The sequence below is a fragment of the Meles meles genome, chromosome 20 (genome assembly GCF_922984935.1).
Source record: "Meles meles chromosome 20, mMelMel3.1 paternal haplotype, whole genome shotgun sequence".
Taxonomy (NCBI): domain Eukaryota; kingdom Metazoa; phylum Chordata; class Mammalia; order Carnivora; family Mustelidae; genus Meles; species Meles meles.
In genome coordinates, this window is record NC_060085.1 from 13,300,917 (window position 1) to 13,315,674 (window position 14,758).

Genomic DNA, 14,758 nt, shown 5'->3' on the forward strand with positions numbered 1-14,758 from the left:
CCCTGAGATCACGACCTGAGTAAAAACCAAGAATAGACTATTTTTTAAAAAGATTTAATTTATTTATTTGACAGTGAGAGAAATCACAAGTAGGCAGAGAGGCAGGCAGAAACAGAGAGGAAAGCAGGCTCCCTGCTAAGCAGGGAGCCCAATGCAGGGCTCAAACCCAGGACCCTGAGATCATGACCTGAGCCAAAAGCAGAGGCTTAACCCACTGAGCCACCCAGGCACCCCAAAACCAAGAATAGACTTAACCGACTGAGCTACCCAGATGCCCTGAATTTGGGAGGGACTTTGTAACAGCCACCATGGAAAGACTACCATGGAAATGTGACTTCTGAGGCTGGATCAGGACAATGACCCAGCTTCTCTTGGGACAATTGTTCTTAGCACTCAGTCGCCACGGTGCTCAGGCTGGACAGGGAAAGGAAGGGACTTCAGGTAGGGAAAGACTAAGGGTCCCAATTAGGTTCTGAGGGTATTTCAGGTATTCAGACACTGGGACAGAACAAAAATAGAGATAAGGAAGAAAAATCAGAACCCTTATCCCAACCGCTAGGGGTAACATGTTTTTCTAGTAATTACACCGTAACCACAGAAAATAGAAATTAACCAGAAAAAATGATCAGGCCTCAAAGGAGACATTAACTATGAAGATTAACCAGACCTAGCAAAATAGATCTATAGATCCCAGGTGTCATAAGAAGCAAAGACTCTCATGCAACGTATAAGTGCCATGTCTGGTTCCAGACCCACTGACCTAACTAACCACTGGCAAGTTTCCTGGTCGAGTCCTAATAAAAAGCCCTCACTGGCAACCCTACCGGGACCCCCTCGCTCTTGAGAGCTTTTTCTGTATCTTTTTTTGTAGTATCTTTTTCTGTATCTTTTTCTGTATCATATTTATTGCTAAATAAAACTCGATTGCTTTGCTCACCCTCCTTTGTCAGCGAGACTCATTCTTCGACTCCGTGAGACAAGAACCTCACTCTCCTGCTTCAAGGCTGCATGTGGTGCCTGCAGGGAGGTATTCCTGGGAACAGCCGTGGTGTGGGTTTCAATCTACAACCAGCAGCAACTGACAAGATGTGTGAGGGAGCAAACCCTCAGAAGATTCCAGCCCCAGCCTTCCAACTACCCAGCGACCAGAGCCATGAGCTTTCCCTGCCCAGCTGCCCAAATTGCAGATTGCAGGGCAAATAAATTTTGTCGTTTCAATCCTCTAAATCTTGAGGTGGTTTGGGACTCAGCCACAGTAACTGGAACAAAGTAAGTGTTGATACATCTTTTCTTTGAAGGATTTGTTACAGTTCAAACTGCATTTTGTGTGTGTGACTATTTGATCCCTATCTTTCTGAAAACCCTGAGACCTCTATGAGGGCAAAAGTCTTGCCTGTTTTGTTCACCATTCCGATCCTGACACGGAGCTTGGCAGGCGACGCACTCCCTGCCAAGGTATTCTTAGCTTTCCCGCGCTTCCTCACATATAAAAAGAAATGCCATTTGGTCATTGTGTGAACGTTCATTCATTTGATAAATGTTCACGGTTGTGGCTCTATATCAGGAATCTGTGTTAGAGTTGAAGCACAAAAAGGAGGTGATGGGGGTGGGGCACGTGGGTGGCTCAGTCATTGGGCGTCTGCCTTTGGCTCTGGTCCTGATCCCAGGGTGCTGGGTCCTGCTTCGGGACTCCCTGCTTACCAGGAGGCTTGCTTCTTCCTCTCACACTCCCCCTGCTTGTGTTCCCTCTCTCACTGTGTCTATCAAATAAATAAATAAAACCTTAAAAAAAAAGAAAAGAAGAAGAAAGTGATGTACTGGGGATGGCGGCAAGGGTGGGGGGAGTAAATTAAGTTGTGCTTTGAAGAATGCATAGGGCAGGGCTTCTGACAAGGGAAATGGTGTGTGCTGACCCATGGGGCCAGGGAACAGCCAGGCTGGGCAGGCAGAGGGGGTAGATGGAAAATTCCACAAGAAAAGGTTTGTAAGGGCCAGGTTCTTGCTGATGTGGGAAGATGTTAGGGTTCAAGAAAGAATTTTTTTTTAAAAATTTTATTTATTTATTTGACAGAGAGAGAGAGATAGCGAGAGAGGGAACACAAGGGAGCCTGCTTCTCCCTCTCCCAAGAAATAATTCTTGAGACAGCTTTGGTGCAAAACAGGTGAGTTTATTAAAGCAAGGGGTGGGACCCATGGGCAGAAAGAGCTGCCCTCCGGGCCAGGAGGAGTGGCTGATTACATAGTTCCAGGTTGGGAGGGGGTTAGGGATAGCGTAAGTCTCTAAGGAATTTTTGGAAGCGAGTTTTCCAGGACCTTGATGGGGCTGGCTATTGCTGGGAAAGTCATTTATTACATCTAATAGAATCTGAGTCAGGAGACCCTTCGGATGTATATTGGTGAGTCATATGCTTGGGATGATTGCCAACATGTATCTTGGTGGGTAAAGATAAAGGAAGTTTCCAAAGGAATTTTTATATGTTAAAGTAGACTTACAGGATCCTGGGGATCAGGCTAAGATTGCTTTTTGCCCTTAACAAAGTAATAACATTGAGGCAGTTGAGTCCCTAGAGGAATGTCACTCTGCCTGTTTGAAGGACTTGTCAATGGGCTGTAAGTATTAGAGAAATTTAGTAATTTTTCTTCTTAAGAGGCTCCTGAACTGGTCCATTGGGGAAATGATGTGATCAGGGCTAGGGAAGTGAAGAGAGGAGAAGGGAACTAAGTCTAGAGCCAGTTAGCAAAAAGTGCACTTGGCAAGGCCCTCTGTAGTGCTGTGTGCCCCTGACCGTTGTCAGATCAACCCTATAAACCAGGGATCCACAAATATTTTTCAGTAAATATATCAGGGTCTGCACATCTTAGGATCTGTCACAGTTACTCACCTTGCTCTCATAGTGCAAAAGTAGCCACAGATGATAGGTACACAAGTGGGTGCGTCTGGGTTGCAGTATTATTTTACAGACACCGAAATTTGAATTTCTGAGATTTCACGTGTCACGAAATAGTCTTCTCTTTTGAAATTTTTCCGTCTTTAAAAAATGTGAAGACCGTTATGAGTTCGCTAGTGGAGCTGGGGAAAAGCAAAGGGCAGGTCTCGGTTTGCTCAGTTGCACTATATAAGGAATTGGTTAGCAATTTTGGGAGTAAGATCCCAGAGCAAGTCCTTCAAGGAGCCACGCCCCTCACAACACCAAGCCCCGCCCCCTGTGGGGCGGAGCCTGCGCGTGCGCGGCCGGCCCTCGAGTGGGGGCGGGGCGGACCGCAGCTCCGACTTCCAACATGGCGCACGCTGGCGGCGGCGGCGGCGGTGGCGGCGGCGGTGGCAGCGGCGGTGGCCCCGCGGGCCGGGGGTTGAGCGGCGCCCGCTGGGGTCGCTCGGGCTCCGCGGGCCACGAGAAACTGCCGGTGCACGTGAGTGCTGCCCCCACCCTCCCTCGGGAACCCTGTCGTCTGGCCCCCGGGCCGATGCCCCTCGCCCGGGCCCCGCCCGGCCCCGCCTCGGCCTCCACTCCGCACGGCCCCGGACCCCAGACCCCTGACCCCTTACCTCAGCTCCTCGGAGGCTCGGCCCGTTCCCCTCCCCGCCAGGGACCCTTGTCCTCCGTCCCCTCCTCCGCCGACCCCCGCCCATCTGGACCCTCCCCCTCCCCGCAGGTGGAGGACGCCCTCACCTACCTGGACCAGGTGAAGATCCGCTTCGGCAGCGACCCTGCCACCTACAACGGCTTCCTGGAGATCATGAAGGAGTTCAAAAGCCAGAGGTATCCGCCGGACCCCTCCTCACCCCGGGGGGGCCGCCCTGGGCCGCGATCCGGCTGAGCGGAGTGGGAACCCCCCATCCCGGCTGCTTCTCCGCCCCAGTCGGGTGACCTTGCGCAGGTCGTGGAACCTCTGAGAGCCTCAGTTCTTTCTGAAAAAACGGGAGTGGAGAGTACCCCCCTGTGGAGCTGTTGTGGGGATTCCTGGAAGGAGAGCAGGGATGGGGTGAGGAGAGAGCAAGAGAGAGAGAGAAGTCCGCAAGCGAGAGAGTCTGGTTCTGTCTTTACTCACAATGATTTTTAAGGGAATTTTGTTCACCCAGGATCTTTAAAATTAATTTTAATTCTTTTAAGCACTATATCAGAATGTTATTTGTCTTGAATATTGAATTTTTGGCGCTCTCTCCCCCTTAAATCTTGTCAGCAAGGTGAGTGCCTCACCCAGTGGCACCCTAGTGCCTGGCTTGTTGGTCAGTAATACGCATAAAATGCGCTATAAGGGGCCTGGCACATAGAAGGGGTTTAAAACACATTGGCTGATTTTGTAAGCACACAGTCAGGAGGGTTAGAACTAGGAGGGGGACCTGGAGATCATGCCATCCTCTGCCAGGAGGCTCACTTGGGCTTAGAGTGGGCCAGCTGCTTGCCCAGACCAGTCTTAGGGGCAGTCAGTACTAGAACATGGGCACTCTGACTCTAGATTCTCAGTGGTCACATCCCCAACCAGGCTGCTTCCCCCGCTCTGAGGAAACCTGGCAGGGCTGGCCTGGTTTCCTTCCAGGAGAGACAAGCTAAAGCCTTGAGAGGGCTCCCCCCTACAGCCATAAGGGAGACCACTGGCATTGTTGTGCAACCCCTGCTTGCAGGGCCTTTGGTATTTATGCCTTGCTGTCACTTGCTGGGATTAACGCCTGTGTCATAGTTCATCACCTTGCTTAGAGGGCCTCCTGCCACTACTTGGAGTCCCGGACTTTCCCTTGGTCTCCTGGCATTTTTAGAACTGTGTGTGTGTGTGTGCTTGGAGTGTTTGGGGGAGATGTGCCATGCAAATGTCCTGTGGTTCTCGCTAGGAAGGCACAGGGAGCCTGAGCCTGGCAGCTGTGGAAGTGGATGACACATTGGCTGAATCACACTGGTCACGTTGCAGGGTGCTTTGTTGTCCTTCAAGAAGCTCATTAGGTGGCACTGTCAAGCGAGTTGGGAGTAGATTTGGCTTTCCTTGTGCTCCCCGGGACACTTCTGCCTACTCTCCCTCTTTTTTCTTCCAGCATCGACACGCCTGGAGTCATCCGACGCGTGTCGCAGCTCTTCCACGAACACCCTGACCTCATTGTCGGATTCAACGCTTTCCTTCCCCTCGGGTACAGAATAGACATTCCCAAGAACGGCAAGTTAAACATACAGTCGCCTCTGTCTAGCCAGGTATGCCGCTCTGGTGGTCTGAGGGATGTGGTCCTGACACTTCTCGCCCGGTCCTCAGGTACCTATAGCTCAGGCAGCCCGTCTTGTGTCTTACTGCCCGAAAGGCAACGGAGATCCAATCTTTGTCTAGACACAGCGCTTGCTTCTAATGCAGGTCAAAATAGATCAGAATCCCTACCCAGCGGCCTGTTTACCCCACACCAGTCCCTTTGGAGGATTCAGGTCAAGAGTGGGTGTGGTTGTTTGTGTCTGGGGGGCATTGTCCTAACAGTTCTATGTCCTGTCAGAATAACCACCCACCGTCACCAGGCTCTTACCCTGATGCTCTCCCTGTGAGCGGGCCAGGCAGGCCGCACTCGGACTCGGGCGTGGGGTCTCTCTGATCATCCCAGGTACCAGCCACACAATAAAGCAGTTGAGACAGCATGTGAGAATAGCCGTTTTGTCGTTGCTGGGCCGCATTTCATTGCCAGCAGGGTCCTTGGCTCAGCTTGGGCTTGTGGCTTTGGTCCTTCTGTCTCAGGTGGCGGCTCTCTGTTTCCTCTGTCCCTGCAGTCCCTTCTTGCCCAAGCCCACCAGACCCCCTGAAAAAACAGAAGTCTGTGTGAGCTTTACTCTTACAAAGTAGCCACTGCCTTTCCTCCCCCTTGTCCCCTTTGCTGTAATGCTGTTGGGGGTGGGGCGGCTCTCCAGTGCGTCCAGAGTTGTGTACAGCATCCCTGACTCCACCCACAAGGCCCTGGCCCCGCAATGACAGCCGGATGCATCCCCACACATTGCCAGATGACTCCTGGGAACCACATCGCCCCCATCGAGAGCCCCTGGTCTCCGTGAACCAGCACTTTCAGCCTCTTCTGTCTCTGCTCCAGGGCTTTGGGTTTTAGCGGGGAATATTAAAAAAGCCTACCCCAGGAAGCGTTCTGTCCATTTGGCCTCTGATGAAGGAGATAGCAATTTCCTATCAATGCAGGAGTCAAATTTGGAAGGAGAATGGCCAGAGGCAGTGTGACCGTGACCGCTCCCTCTCTGAGAGGGACCTGCATGTCAATTCTGCCTTCTCTCTATGCAAGGCCAGCTCCGCCACCAGCGTGTTGCCTCATTAAAGCCAAGGAGAGCATCTCCGTTTTTGAAAAGGAAATCAGAAGCACGTGGCTGCTGACCTCCAAAGAGCTGCTTCCATTTCACGTTTACAAGTGGAGCGCCACCATCCAGATGTAGGGCTCGTTGCTCCAGAAGATCAGCAGCCTTAGCGGGGTTCATCTTCGGAACCGTGGCGGCTGGGAAGAAGAGCAGGCTCCTTGGCAGCGGTGCGCAGGGCTGCGCTTGGACGAGTCGAGTCTGTACATGGGTGGGTCATGACCATTGCTCCCTAAGAAAGAGCTGAGGTCGGAGACCTCACTTGTGGAAATTGCCTTGCTCGGTCCCCAGCTGTTGGAGTAACTTAGCTTGCTGGGCTGGATCTCAACGTCTCCCGCTGACTTCACCACACAGCCATATGATCTTGCCAAAGCCCCCATGCCACGACGTCTAGGGCCCCTGTTTCCCGCTGCCCACTCTGTCAGTTGACCGGCTGGTTTTCCTGCCCTGCTTTTAGCACTCCTCCTGCCACGTAGCCGGGATGGCCTGGAGTCCTTGGAGAGGCCACAGTAGCCCAAGAACTTCTTAGGGCTCCCTACGTGCCACGCCCCAGTGACTTTTGTTTTGTTTTACTGGTTTTTCTAGTTTCTGTGTTTCAATGTACACTTTCGATGTTTTTTTTCATTTCTCATGTCCTCGTGAGTCCTATCCACTCCAGGCAGGGAGGGAGTAGCTCTGAGGTGCAGAGGAAGAGAAGTCAGGGGAGTCTCCGGCTGTGGGGAGCCCTTAGTGCAGGTGTCTCAGCATTGGCCCTGTTGCCCTTGGGACCAGATTGTTCTTTCCTGGGGCAGGCTGTCCTGTGCCCTGTATGGAGCTGAGGAGCAACTCCAGCCTCTGCCCTCCACCGTGTGTCAACCCAAAAGTGCCTCCACACATTGCTAAGTGCCCACTGCGGGACAGAATCAACCTCATTGAGAACACAAGTCTAAGAGGAAGACAGACAGACAGACATGTGCCAGGATGTGGGGCGTGTGCTCCCCCCAGGAAGGCCAGGGCGGCATGGTGGGAAGAATGTCCCCTTGCTGGGGCTATAGCCTGCTGAGTAAGCATCCTCTTGGAGCTGGTCAGCAGGCCTCGGTCGCAACATCACTCCCCAGAGACCCCTCTGCTCCCACCCGCGGTCGTTCTCGTGTCACCCAGTTTTGCGTATTGTAAAATGGCAAAGCTAGGGTTTGAAATTCAAAACCTGCTGTGTCTTGATCTGGCTTGCCTACCAGACTGAGTCCAGATCAGGTAGGACCTTGTCTGGCTGCTTCACAACCGTGTCCCTCTTCCGGGGTGGTGCAGGGCAAGTGTTGGAGGAGCAAGACACAGTGTGTCAGTGGGAAGGTGATGACTCTCAGCTCCGGGGTTCCGCTCAGAGCCACCCCTGCCTCCTGGGAGCCAGCCTCCTCAGGGTCGGCTACAGCAGCAGCCAGCTTGAACACAGGTAAAGGTTAAACCCTTAGCTCGTCCGATAAGTGACCCCTTCACATTCAGAGGTTGGTCTGCCATGGGGAGGGTCATCTGGAAGTTAGTGAGTCCCTGTTGGGTCGCCTCTCGTATTTGTGTCTTAGTCTCTCACGGAGCAGGTGTCAACCACCTCTTCTGCTTCAGGCCGGGGTTTATCCAGAGTCCCTGCTCTTGGGCATGCGCACATCAAAGCAGGGACTCTCAAGACACAGGTAGACATGGGGCGCCTGGGTGGCTCAGTGGGTTAAAGCCTCTGCCTTCGGCTCGGGTCGTGATCCCAGAGTCCTGGGATCAAGCCCCACATCGGGCTCTCCGCTCAGCGGGGAGCCTGCTGGACTCTCTCTGTCTGCTTTTCTGCCTACTTGTGATCTCTCTCAGTCAAAAAAAATACAGGTAGACAGACGAGAAATACATGAGGCACTTTAGTGAGTGAAGTGGGGGCAGGGCTTGAGGGGCTGAGGGCAGAGGCCACGGGAGGGATGGGAACTCTGCCTGTGTCTTGGGTAGGGGTTTCCCCGGCGGGGTATGAAGGCCTGAGGTGATGAATGAGTGCTCGAGAAACAGCCAGGGAGCCTGTGAGGCCGGCAGGGGTGGGGGGGGTACAGTGGTGAGTGTGGGGGAGAGAGTCAGGAGCAAGGGGAGCCCGTGGAGAGTTCCAGAAAGGCTGCTCTGGCTGGGGTGCCAGAAGTGGACTGGGGGGCAAGAGAGGATCTGGGGGCCAGGGAGGGGTCCCCAGTGATCCAGGCAGTGGGCAGCAATGTGGCCCCGGGGGCGGGGAGTCCGTGAGAGTGGGAAACGCAGGGAGATTCCAGGATGCCTCAGCCTCTGGGTGAAGGTGGCAGCACCTGCTGGGGTGAGGGAGGCCTGGGAGCGTGGGGGCCGCAGGGAAGCTGCTCGAGTTTGGAATGTGCTGTTTGATGAGGCGTCTCGCACGCATCCAGGTGGGGCTGCGGCCACTCAGAGGGTGGTCTGTGCAGGGTTGCTCCCTGGTGTCTAGTAGGACTATACCAGACTATTCCTGAATGAAGCCACTCTGGGCAAGCACAGATGAGAAAAATCTGGATTGTTCTGGAAGGTTTAGAGCAGGGTTTGGCCCAGGAGCCAAAGCAAGCTTATATTTGTATGGAGAGTGGTTTTTACATATTCCAGAGATTACATTAAAAATGTTTTTAAATTGTGACAAGATTCATGGTAACATAAGTTCATTTTTTGTAACTGAAGTATATAATTCGGCAGGTTTGCGCATACTTCCGTTATTTTACAACCATCCTCCCCTCAATCCCGAACGTTTTTATCACCCGGGAAAGAAACTGTATCTCATAGTTCTCCTCTCCCACCAGCCCCTGGCAACCACTAATCCACTTTGTCTCTGCGGATTTGCCTGTTCTGGACATTTAGTTTCAGTGGAATTGTATGTAACTTCTTGTGTCTGGGTTCCTCCGCTCAGCGTCATGGTGTCGAGGTTCACCCTCACTGTAGTCTGTGACTGAGCTACGTTCCTTTCTATAGTTGAAGAATTTTCCATCGTAGCGATGCTGCATGTGTGTTTATCCATTCCTGGTAGCTGTTTGAGTCGTTTGCATGGCTGTTTGCAATTCTTGGGTCCATACCTGAAAGCGGAGTGCCGGGTCACGTGGTAACTATGTTTAACTTACGGAGGAACCGCCAGGCTACTGGCCAGAGCAGCTGCCCCATTACCGCGGCCCTCATTGCCAAGTCCTGGCCGTGCGGAGGCTTCTCCATCTTGTCCCCGCACCTCGGTCCAGAGCGTGGCAAACGGAACTTGAAAATGCCCCCCGAGGAGTGGTGGGGAGCCCCAACGAGCTCTCAGCCTCCTCTGAAGCAAATCTTCGCCCCAAGGCTGCTCCCTCTCCCACCTCTCCCTGCCTCCTTCTAGCTCCTTCTGCTGCCAGGCCAGCACACCTGGAAGGAATGTGGTAATCAGCAAGACAGTCCCCAGAGGGCCTTAGGATGTATCCCACTGCCAGGGAGAGGTGGTGTTTAGAGTTGTAGCTGCGGTGGGTCTTTTGTGTCTCTGCTTGTCTCGCCTTAGACTTTTCTAGAACTATCTCTGCACCCACAGTTTAGGCTGAATTGTGTCCTCTCCCCAACCACCGCCCCCAATCCCAATTCGTATGTTGAAGTCCTAACCCTCAGTACTCAGAATGTGATTGTTTTTGGAGACCTTCACAGAGGTTATTAAGGTAAAATGAGCCCCTTAGGGTGTCCCCTGATCCAGTCCGGGTGTCCTTATAAGAAGAGGACATTTGGACACATGGACCGACCCTCCAGCAGAGGGACAACCATGTGAGGACACAGAAGATGGCTGCCCACAAGCCGCCTCTGCTGAACCTTGATCTTGAACTTCAGCCTCCAGGACTGTGAGGAAATACATTTCTGTTGTGTAAGCTGCCCTGTCTGTGGTGTTTCCTTACGGCAGCCCGAGCACAGTAATACACACCCACCCCGATGAGAGCGAGTGTGCCCAGCGAGTGCATCTGTCCTCATGACGGCCCTGCTGCTTTGTGCCCGCCGTTCCCCATCCTGCTGGAGCCTCGGATCTGAGCTTGGTGCCCCGTGCCTGCCGAGCACCGATGGAAGCACCGGGCTGTTTGTTCCTTCCGCCGTGCATCTGTTGATTCCTTGCAGTGGCTGGGGCCCACTCTGTTCCAAACACTGTGCTGGGCACTTGGGCTATGGCAGTGAACAGTGTGGATATTTGCCGTCTGGTCAGGGGTAGACAGACGAAAACAAACAAAATATGTGTGTGTGTGAGAAGGTGACACGTGCCACAGAGGAAGATGGAGCAAGAAAGAGGCTTGGAATGCTGGGAGATGGAGGCCATTTTGGTTTGGCGCAGATCGTTCTGGAAGACTTGATGAGAAGGTGCCCTCTAACAGACCCCTGCGGCTGCGCTGGAGGGTCCCTGGCCTGCTCCAGAACCAGCCCCTGTGTGCGTTGGATCCACAGGATACTGGGGGGGGGGGCACCCCTGACAGCCCAGTTGTGGTTTGCAGGGAGTCATTAGAACCACACATGAAGTTTCAGTTTAGAAAGAAAAACTGCCGGGGGATGGGGTCAGTCCCACGCCAGATCAGAATTCGGGGTGTCTAGGAGAGAGATGTGTGTGTCTGTCTTCTGTCTTTGTGTGGCTTTTAGAAAAGACTGCAGAGGGAGGGCAAGCACGATGACCAGTCAGGGCCTGTCTCTTCTCTCAGGTGACCTACCCCTGATTTAGCACTGCGAGTCCCATGGTCCTGGACAACCTGGGCGGTGGTGGCCCCGCTCACCTCCAGGGTTCCCACTTGCCCGGCGCTGCTGACAGCAGGAGGTGTGGAAGGCTGCTTTTATCAGCAGCCCCAAACTCCACTCCAGGGGGATTAAACAATCCACTTGCCGTGTATTTCTGCCGCATCCTCATCTTTCAAGGTGTTCGGTGTCAGTTGAACTTCATGCTCTTGGATCAGATGGAGGTGGGCTGGTGAGACTCACCCTGGACAGTGCAGATGCACAGTGTGGTGAGGGAGGCGTTATCTGCCTGTGTGTGTGTGTGAGACACCCCCTCCCCCTCTAGGCCCCCACAAGGAACGTTCTCCTGCATCTCATTAAAAACCTTGGCTCTGTGCTGGGTGCCGCTGGCTCCCAGACGGACCGGGGCTGTGTCCGTCGTTTCTCACATCTGTTCTCGGGGTCGGGACTGCCAGTAACTCACTGTCGTGCTGTTGTCAGGAGAATTCGCACAACCACAGCGACTGTGCGGAGAACTTCAAGCCGCAGATGCTGTATAAGGAGGACAAGCCCCAGGTGCCCTTGGAGTCGGATTCCGTGGAGTTCAACAACGCCATCAGCTACGTGAACAAGATTAAGACCCGTTTTCTAGACCACCCAGAGATCTATAGGTCATTCCTGGAGATACTGCACACGTACCAGGTAAGAGGCCCACGCGACCCTGGCCGGGTGCTGGTGGCGCCAGCCCACTTTCGTGGTGCGTCGGGGCATTCACATTTTCTCCTCTGAATTCCTGCCATCCTGTACGATTCCGATGCGTTTTTAGTCTGTTTTTTCTTTACTGTGATAAATTGTGCATAACCTAAAACTTACATTTTAACCCTTTCTAAGTGTTCTGTTCCGTGGCGTTAAGTACTTTCACGTTGTGCAGCCTTCCCCACCATCCACCCCCAAAACTTGTTCATCGTGCAAAACCGAGACCCCATCCCCATGAGACAGTGGCTCCCCCTGCTCCTGGCACCCACCATCCCACTTCTGTCTCTCTGAATTTGACAACTCGAGGGACCTCCTATAAGTGGAAGCATACAGTACTTGTCTCTTTGTGCCTGGATGCTTTCGCCCACTGTGAAGTCCTCCGGGTTCATCCGTGCTGTATCTTGGGCCAGAACATCCTTCCTTTTTAAGGCTGGAGAACATTCCGTGGCGTGGATGTACCACGTGTGTTCCTCCACAGATGGGCACCAGGGTTGCTCCCATGATTTTGGCTCTTGGGAATAATGCTGTTGTGAACATGGGCATCCAAATACCTGTTGGAGTTCGGTTTTGTCAGGATTTTTAATTTGCTCCGTGAGGCACCCCTACGTCCCAGGAAGTACTAGGAAACGCACGGTACAGGGATTTAAAAAGAACCTGAGAAGATGGTCTTCTTTTTGTAAGATGGCTTCACCAGTGTTTTGACAACACAGCAGCCCTCTGTTGATGCTGATTACAAGTAGATTACAAGTGGATTACAAGTGGGCTCCGTGCCAGGCAGTGGGACAGCAAAGATGAATGGTTGCTGCTAAGTTCTGTCTGGAGGTGGAAGAGACTTAGAGATAGGTGGGGTGGGAGAAGAGGGAAGCATGTAGAAGTCTGTGCAGATTGTCAACCCTGACCGGGGACTGTAGGGTGTCAGGAAGGGCAGCTTTGGCTTGAGTCCCGAGAAATCAGGCAGAGCCATCAGGCAGATGAGTATAGACAAAGGGTGGACTTTCTCAGTGCTGGGAACATCCTGTGCAAAGTCCCGGGGGTCAGAGTAGACAGCTAGCTTCAGGGGACCTGAGGAAGGGGAGGGCAATATTAAGGGCCCTTGATGGGTTGTCTCATTCCCTTTACAGCCGTGGAGTGGGAAGCCTGAGCTGTGAGCTCGAGCCCCAGCTCCACCACCTCGTGCTCTGTCACGTTCTCGGGTGTGAAGCTGACGGAGACTTCTAAAGTTGACAGGGACTTCCATCCTGAGTTCCTGCCCTCCTGACCCGGGTCCCCTTTGGTCCTCATCTTGGTGCTTTAAGCTCCGGATTGGGCCATCTTCCTTCAACTCTCGGGGTCTTTCTGACTCTGGGTGGACAGGTCCCTTGTCCCAGTACTCCCTTTCCTTCCCCTGTCACCCTGTTTCTTTCAAGGCCCACCACCAGCTCCACACTCCTTGCACCCTGTCCGCAAAAAAGGGCCTTCTTTGCCCTTGTACTGACTTTGTACTTCCCCAGCCTCTGTTTGAGGACATGCAAGGACTGAGGCCAGACCATTCCATGACTATGCCCCTGCCATCATCCCCTCTATACTCCCTTGTAATCCCCATCCCTGGCCAGGGCTCAGGCTGTGTTGTGGGGTGGGATGAGGACAGAAGCATACAGGGCACCCCAAGCTGTTAGCAGGATGGTGGACTGGGTTCCTTTCTCCTAGTGATAGCAGGCATGGGCTCTGCCAGCCTGTTCTTTGTTTTGTGAGTCATCCCTCGGTCTCCTCCACAGTGGGATGCCTGAATGTCAACAGCCTGGGGTGCCTCCATCCTTGGCTGACTACTCATTTTCCCTTTCCTGAATTGGCAGAAGGAGCAGCTAAGCACGAAGGGGCGGCCATTCCGTGGCATGTCCGAAGAGGAAGTGTTTACCGAGGTAGCCAACCTCTTCCGGGGCCAGGAGGACCTGCTGTCTGAGTTTGGACAGTTCCTGCCTGAAGCCAAGCGGTCCCTGGTGAGTACAGAGGGCCCACCCTGGCCCGAGGGCCACCTTCCTCTCAGTTGGGGCCCTGTTTCTCAGTGCAGCCCCGAAGACCAGGCTGGGCTTATTTGTGCCCGAGACATGCCAGCTTCCCCCAGAAGCCACACAGCGTGCAGACAACCCTAGGCTCCCTGTGCAGGCTCACCTCCACGTTCTGTTGGAGCAGATCCTGAGGGGGTCTCCTCTTTCAGACAGTGTCGGGGGGGGTGGTGAGGGCCAGCTGGGAGGAGACCTGTCTGTAACCAGTGCCCTGTAGGAACGTGCCAGTCGGACAGTGTGAGGCTTGCCAGTGACCGCAGGGTCGGGGGTGGAGGGCAGAGAGGGTGAGGAGGGGTCTGAGGTAGGGGGGTCGAGGGTGCAGGCTGCGTCATCAGCCTTGTGCCCCCCCACCATCATGGCCTGAGGCCTGCTGGGTTATGCTTTCCATTCCTTTCCGTTGTATTTTCTCCATAAGGCTTTCTTAGAAATTGAAGCGAAATTCACATAACATGAAACACGCCATGAAAGGATACAGTTTAGCAGCATTTGGTACATTCACAGTGATGTACAGCCAGCACTTCTGTCTAGTTCCAGACCATTTTCATCACCGCAAAGGAGACCCTGTCCCTGGAAGCAGTCACTCCCCATTCCCCCCCCCCCCCCACGAATCTGCCACGAATCTGGTGCAGGTGCAGCCACGAATCTGCACCTGTTCTGCACAGGTCACACACGGGAGATCCTACACCATGTGGCATTAGCGTCTGGCCTTCACTCAGCGGGCTGTTTGAGGGTTCACCCGCAGTACGGCGTGGGTTGGTATCATGTTCCTTTTCACGGCCGAGTCCTCCTCCGTGGTGCAGATGAACCACAATTTGCGTATCCCGCCATCCGTTGGTGGACATTTGGGTGGTTTCTTCTTGGTGGTTGTGGGTGAGGCTGCTGTGAATGTGCGTGCGGGAGGGTGTGTTGGAGTCCGTGTTTTCAGTTCTTTGGAGTCTGTACCTAGAAGTGGAATTGCCGAGT

At 53.6% G+C, this 14,758-nt stretch overlaps 1 protein-coding gene across 1 annotated transcript in view; it reads left to right on the forward strand.

Annotated features, from left to right (window-relative positions):
* The first annotated feature begins 3,273 nt into the window (after positions 1-3,273).
* Positions 3,274-14,758, forward strand: part of SIN3B (SIN3 transcription regulator family member B) — a 36,268-nt gene continuing 24,783 nt past the window's right edge. The window contains exons 1-5 of the mRNA XM_045990964.1: positions 3,274-3,411; positions 3,655-3,761; positions 5,027-5,180; positions 11,499-11,699; positions 13,586-13,729. Of these exons, the coding sequence (XP_045846920.1) occupies positions 3,280-3,411; positions 3,655-3,761; positions 5,027-5,180; positions 11,499-11,699; positions 13,586-13,729 (738 nt within the window). The 5' untranslated portion in view covers positions 3,274-3,279. The remainder of the gene's footprint in view (positions 3,412-3,654; positions 3,762-5,026; positions 5,181-11,498; positions 11,700-13,585; positions 13,730-14,758) is intronic.